At 37.4% G+C, this 6,626-nt stretch overlaps 1 protein-coding gene across 1 annotated transcript in view; it reads left to right on the plus strand.

Moving 5' to 3' along the window:
• The window catches only part of CHDC2 (calponin homology domain containing 2), a gene marked incomplete at its 3' end in the record, with an annotated part of 48,696 nt that overhangs the window by 8,987 nt on the left and 33,083 nt on the right, over positions 1-6,626 (plus strand). Inside the window, exons 5-8 of the mRNA XM_009072604.1 lie at positions 81-290; positions 567-660; positions 1,300-1,434; positions 1,695-1,890. Of these exons, the coding sequence (XP_009070852.1) occupies positions 81-290; positions 567-660; positions 1,300-1,434; positions 1,695-1,890 (635 nt within the window). The remainder of the gene's footprint in view (positions 1-80; positions 291-566; positions 661-1,299; positions 1,435-1,694; positions 1,891-6,626) is intronic.

Consider the following 6,626-nt stretch of genomic DNA (forward strand, 5'->3'; position numbering starts at 1 on the left):
AAATTTATCATTGGGATTTATGTAATGTTAGCTCACTTTTGCATTTAAGAGAATAATATCAAAGGCTTTTTCTCTCTTAGTGATGTGTGTATAGTCCATATGACTGTTTCTCAAGACAAGACTTCAAAACAAAATGTTGGCAAAGCTATGAAGACTTTTTGTGAGATGTTATTCCATCTGAGTGGACAGTCAGTAACAGGCATTGCATTGAGCCCAGCATTGCCCCTTGATCCAGTGGAACGAATGTTGCAGCTCCACTGGCAGCATTCTACATTGCTTTCTCTCCTTAAGTAAGTCCAAGAATGATGTAAAATGCTTGCATGCATCTTTTCTTTCCACTGTTTTCAACTAGCACATTTCAAACATGTAATTATAAGCATAGGAACTGAACATGAACTTGATGACTAGAAGCTCTCTAAAGCAGTTAGTAGAGCTGGATCATTAGTCCATGGTGTATCCAGACAGAACATAGAACACTTAGGTTTCAGCAAGTTGAGAACTTGTATTTCTCTTAAAAATAATTATCTTGCCTACCTGCTTACTTTACCTGCATTTTACAATTTCAGAAGCCAAGGAGCATACCTTGCTCATGTGATGCCAGAATTTCTGCTTGAACCTGAAGATTATAAGAAATGGATTAAAGTACAAACTGCGAGGAAGGTAAGTAGGTTGTTGCTTTTTTTTTCCTGGTTTGTTTTGTTTGTTTGGTATGGTGGGGTTTTCTGTTTGCTTCGTTTTATTTTGCTTTTTTATTTTTGGCAAAGATCATGTGCTTAGTGTGAATCCTTTGAAGACCGACAGAAGTCCCTTGTGGACAGGAGTATTGCTATTGTCGTGACTGTTTTGGAGTGCATAGATCTAAGCACATGCATGAGATTAAACAGAAATTTAGACTGACACCAACATTTACACTCACTTCCCCTGGCCTGTATTTTTTTTGTTTTTTTTTTCCATTCCTTCTGATGCTGTTGATACCTGAGATTAATTTCCAACTGATATGTTTTCTCAAAGTTGAATTAATTTTGCTGCTTTCTACTAATCTTATCATGACAAAAAAATTAAAGATCTTGTGTGTTGTCCCTGTTTCCTGATTTCTGCTTTCAACTCCTGTGGATTCTGTACTATGACTCATTCCTGAGATTGTGGCGAACTATAAATGGTTCTAATGTTGGTCACTATTGCACTATAGTAGATGTTGTCAGTAATTTATGCCATTGAGTCATTATTGTCCTCCTGTGAATTTCCTATCCAAACTGCTGAAATGTATATTGAAAATAAATCCCATACCATTATCTGAAGGGTCAAGTGGCTGAGTCAAAAAAAGATGTGAAAACCTCAAGCAGCTGTGACAAGCAGATGTTTGTCCTGGAGGACAATGTGTTTGAGACAATGAGCAAACGAGCTTGGACTGATGTGCTACTGCAGATATACAAGGTAAATTGGAGACACATTTGCTACTAAAATTCTGAGGAGCTGATGGTCAAAACCTTTGTTTTGAAAAAGATCTCAGCTGTGTCTCGTGTCTTGCCCTTGAGACCTTTCACCAACTTGGTGGTGCGAACGCTAATGTGTAAGCTCTTAAACCTTTTCTAATTAGAAAAACTTTTGAATTTGAAGTATTTTGGACCTGTTTTGTCCTTCAACTTGAGACTCTTTTTACAGTTCATGCTTTAAAACACTTTTTATCATTTCAGGTGTTTGTTCTTCGACGTGTTCCTTCCCATAGTCTCACTGACTCATCCAGCTTGGAGATTATACAGAACATGCCAAGAATAAAATCAGAACCTTTATCCAGTAATATATATTCTCCACATGAGCGAACCATCCTCACCTGGTTGAATAAACATTATGAGAAGAATCGAAAAATTGTGTGGAAAGATTGTGAAAAAGGTGAGATGATTCTTTCACTATGGTCTTCCTTCTAATACTCCTGCTAAAATACTCTTACTTATTCAGAGAGATATCATGACAAGTTGTCACTGGAAGTATTTTTGGGGATAAATTATTGTCTACCCATCTTTTGACCACCAGTTCTCATGATAGATCTTCTGTGTTCTGTATTAGCTCTGTATAAGTTTTTAACTAGGCATAAAGACTGAAGTGCTGTGAACCTTCTCACTTTATTCATTCCATTAATGACCTCAGGAAATGCTAACAGAGATATCATGACAAGTTGTCACTGGAAGTATTTTTGGGGATAAATTATTGTCTACCCATCTTTTGACCACCAGTTCTCATGATAGATCTTCTGTGTTCTGTATTAGCTCTGTATAAGTTTTTAACTAGGCATAAAGACTGAAGTGCTGTGAACCTTCTCACTTTATTCATTCCATTAATGACCTCAGGAAATGCTAACAGTAATTGCTTTATCTTCATTGTCCTGTTTATGGTCACAGGCAGATGTTAGTATTTGTGTTTATAGTGGTGTGTTTGAGACAGAACTGTTCAGAATTTTTAGAATAATTTTTGTATTTCCTTTATTCCTATGCTATTTAGGAAGGCAATGTAGACCAAGGTTCCAGATTATAAATCTTGTCCTACTTGCAAGCACAATTTGATGTCTCATGATTGCTTGAGTAAGGTTAGAAAAAATGGCCTTTTCAGTTTAAGACTGACCTAGGCAGGTCTGATATTCAAATCTGATAAAACTGTTCAACCACTAGTAAGTGCTACTTCTGTTTCCTTGTGTGATTTTTGCCTTTTGCTTCTTGGCCCTAACTTCACTGCCTTTTTCAGCATTAATTTTGAATGGGTAGTGAACAGCAAAAAATGCCATTCTGATGATGAGCAGGAAAGGCCTCCAGAATGGCTCATAAGCCACATGTGGAAAAAATTGTCAAGTGTCACTTTTGCTTTGAGTGATTTCTGACCTGCTTGAATTATGGATAATCTATTTGCATATTATCTTCCATAAGTGTCATTTGGGCATATTCTCTATCTTGCACATGCTTAGAATATCCCTTTGCTTTTCTTATTTTACTGTATTGAAGCAAATTACAGTGAATATTCTCAAATGTGTTGAATAATTCTGCTGATAAGATTGAAAAGTCAGTCTATACCCTCTGCATCCAATAGAAATAGATTTCTAGCTTTAGCATACCCTTTTCTTTAGCTTCTATTTCTATTTCTCTCATGAAACTACACAAAGGAGCATTGCTAAAGATATAATACTAAAAAAAAGAGAGAATTCTGAAAAATTGTGAAGTTCATAGTCTTACTGTTATACCTTTGCTTGTGGTTATACCTTTTCATTATAAATTTCTTAGCCATGTGATCTTATGTTGTTCTGTTCCACAGATGACCTGCCCCAATATCTCTTTGAATCCTCTGGTTTAGTCTTCACTTTCCTCTTACTTTTTTGCTTTTACTGCCTCTGAATTAATTGACATCTGCTACTGTGCTGCTTTTTCTGCCAAATGGGGCAGAGAATCTGATGGCAAAGGACACAGAAAACACTGAGGTACTCAATGACTTCTTCACCTTGGTCTTTTCTGGCAAGAGTAGTGCTGAGCAATCCCAGGCCCTCAAGATGAATGGGAATATCTGTCTGGAGCAAGGAAGACTAAGCATTTGTTTGTGCATTCCATCAGGTCCCATGGACTTGTATTTGTCCAATTTCTGTAAGTGCTCCCCAATCTGATCCTCCTCCACCAAGGCTGAGGGAGGGAGCCTGTGTCAATGAGAGGCCATGCTCAGGGACTTTGGAAAGGTCAGGACAACTGCAGGGAAAGACTGGAAGAGGTTTGGAAGAAATGTCATTCCTATTTGGAAGAAAGAATCTGGGAAGCTACAGGCCAGTCAGCCTCACTTGTTTGTTGGGATGGCGATGAGGTCAATAGTCTTTGAAAACATTACCAAGCATACAAAGTACATGCTCAAACCAGCACAACTTTGTTGTGAGTAGTCACCATGAATTTGCAAAGGAGAAATCATGCTTGATCAACCTGTTGCCTGCCATGATGACATGACCAGCTCAGGGAACAAGTGGAGGGCAGTAGATGTTTATCAAAATTTTGTAAAAAAAATTGCCACTTTCAACACCTTCCTGTAAAATCCTCATAAACAAACTGATGAAGTATAAGCTAGTTAAGAGGCCAGTGAGGTGGACTGAAATTAGGCTGAAGTGCCAGGCTCAAAGGGCTGTGGTCAGTGGCACAAAGTCTGGTTGGAGGTTGATCACCAGTAATGTCCCTCAGGGGTCACTAGGCTGGATTTTTTTAATTAAGATCATACACTGGAGAAAAGCTTATATATCTTAACAGATGTAATAGTCTGATATACTATTGGTCCTTTAAGTTTTATGATGTTAAGGTAAATCATCAAAGTTATACTTAGAAATTGTGACATTTTCAAATTATGTTAGCTTTACATTAAGTATTTAAACAGTTTTTTCAGAGGAAGCTAAAAGTGTCATAAGACATGTAAGTGTTCATACAGCCCAGATGAGAAGTCCCAAATATATTCAGGGTTTTTTTTGTGGTGTTTTATGCTTTGGGGGTTTGTTTTGCTTTTGGTTGTTGTTGTTTTTTATTTGTTTGTTTGGTGGGGTTTTTTGGGGTTTTTTTGTGTCATTTGTTTAATACAGTAATTTTAATAGAAGGGTTAAGTTTGGGCTTTTTTTTTTCTATTCTTACTACAGTACAGATCAGAGATCAATTACCACTTTTTGGTTAACAGTTATGTGCCTGCATGTTATCATCCAAACACTGCTTTGAATGCTTAGCCCTGACTAGCAATATGTCTTGACCAAGGAGCTACTTTCAGCTGTTGAGTGATCAATTCCCACTAAATAAATTAAGATCTATCAGGCCACATTTCTCAGTCTTTCCTTTGATACCTAAGCTACTTAAAGTGAAATGTGAGACAAGCCTAAGCTACTGCAGTGCAAGGAGGTTTCAAATATACATCTTTATTACTTCCTTTTAAAGTTGAAGATAACTATGTCATTTATCAGAACTCTTCTCTTGCAAGAATGAAGATCTCAATAGCTTAGAGAGAATATTAGGAAGGAGTTTACTATCTCCTTCTCTCCTTACTGCTAATGAAAAATAAATATGGTTTAAAAGCAGCTTGGCATATGTTTTGGGAGAGCAGTCTTGTAATATGTCTTATTGACCACAAACTGGAAAGCCGTGTTGAAACTTGAGTCCAAATGCTGTAAAACTGCAAAATGCATCTTAGCCTATTCTGCTGAGACCTTAATTATGCATGAAATATAAGATTCAGTGCCCACTTAAGGCATTATATGGCCCATAGCAATGATAGCAGAGGAAGCATTAATTATTTGAGTGTAATAAATTTCCAGATTACCTTCTACTGTTCCTTATCTTCACGTTTGTTGTCAACATTTCTCTCTGAAAGTCTAACTGCTAATAGTATGAAAAAATAAGAGTCAGGAAAAACCCTTAAAAAGTTGCTAGAGTATTGGAATGCTGTAATTCAAATCCTGTACTCCCTAAATAGTACAGAATTTTGCAGAGAGAGAGAAATAGAGAGAATCAGCAGTCCTGGTTGCAGTGTCGCTGATGGGATGTTCAGGGGGAGCCACTTGGGCTTAGTGGGGGTACCTTTTATGGATAGGTTTCTTGCTTTCTACGCAAGTTAGTTATCGTGTGCAGTCTGTTCTTTTGGACCCTTTGGAAATGGGTTGGAGGGCTTTGGGGGTCTTGGGTGGTCTTGGTCCACACCCCTTCCTGCCCTCCTCCCCAAATCCCTGCCCAGTTCTCGGCCTTGTTCTCATGATTTTGCTGTACTATCCTGTGCTTATCTCCAGCAACTAGAACAGGGATGTTTGTCCTGGAAAAGTGCTGCCCTACCTTCTCATGGCCCCCTATCCAGCCTTATCTGTTTCCTTTCCAGAGTATATTATTACCAAAAATCTGTGGTTATTGCCAACAACTCTTGTCTGTTATTAGATATCGCCAATAGTCCTTGGTTGGCTCCACAGCCATCTGTGTGTTGATGTCTGACATATACACATTAGCCCTTTATGTTTTGGGATTCTACACATGATTAAAAAAAAGGAGTGTTGAAGGTGACATTTTAATCTAGAGGCTTTCAGTACCATTCAGTGATTTTAAAACTAGTTATCTTGTTGAAAAGCAACAAAATGGAGACCAATATAACACTTCTGATGTGATGCATAAAAATCTAAGGAATTTGTCAATTTAAGATATCATTTGGGATAAGAATCAGTGAAAACAGAGAGAGCGTAGAGAGCCAAAGACTATTGGAAAATTTTATTAGGAGCAGAAAGATAAATGTTCATGCCTCAGGGTAAAAGCCTTCTGCAACAGATGGGAATAAATGAGATATATCCTCAGTGTCTCTGTTTTTCTGTGATTGCCCCATGTGGTACTTGTTGAACTCTTCTGCTTAGAATTACTAAGAAATGACAGTGGTATTAAATTGATGTCCCTGATATTTCAGGAGATCTTAGAATACTAATTATCAATTTAGATGAGCAAGACTTGGAGCATCCTGCCTGAAGTAGGAACTGCAATTTGCCTTTCATCTGTATTAAAACACTTCTTTTTTCCATGTTAAGATAAATGTAGCCACACATGCTGCATGTCCTGAAGGCAGATACATTATAATTCTGTTAATTTTAAATAAATTTTAAATAA

The sequence above is a fragment of the Acanthisitta chloris genome, unplaced genomic scaffold, assembly GCF_000695815.1.
Source record: "Acanthisitta chloris isolate BGI_N310 unplaced genomic scaffold, ASM69581v1 scaffold13554, whole genome shotgun sequence".
NCBI classification, from domain to species: Eukaryota; Metazoa; Chordata; class Aves; order Passeriformes; family Acanthisittidae; genus Acanthisitta; species Acanthisitta chloris.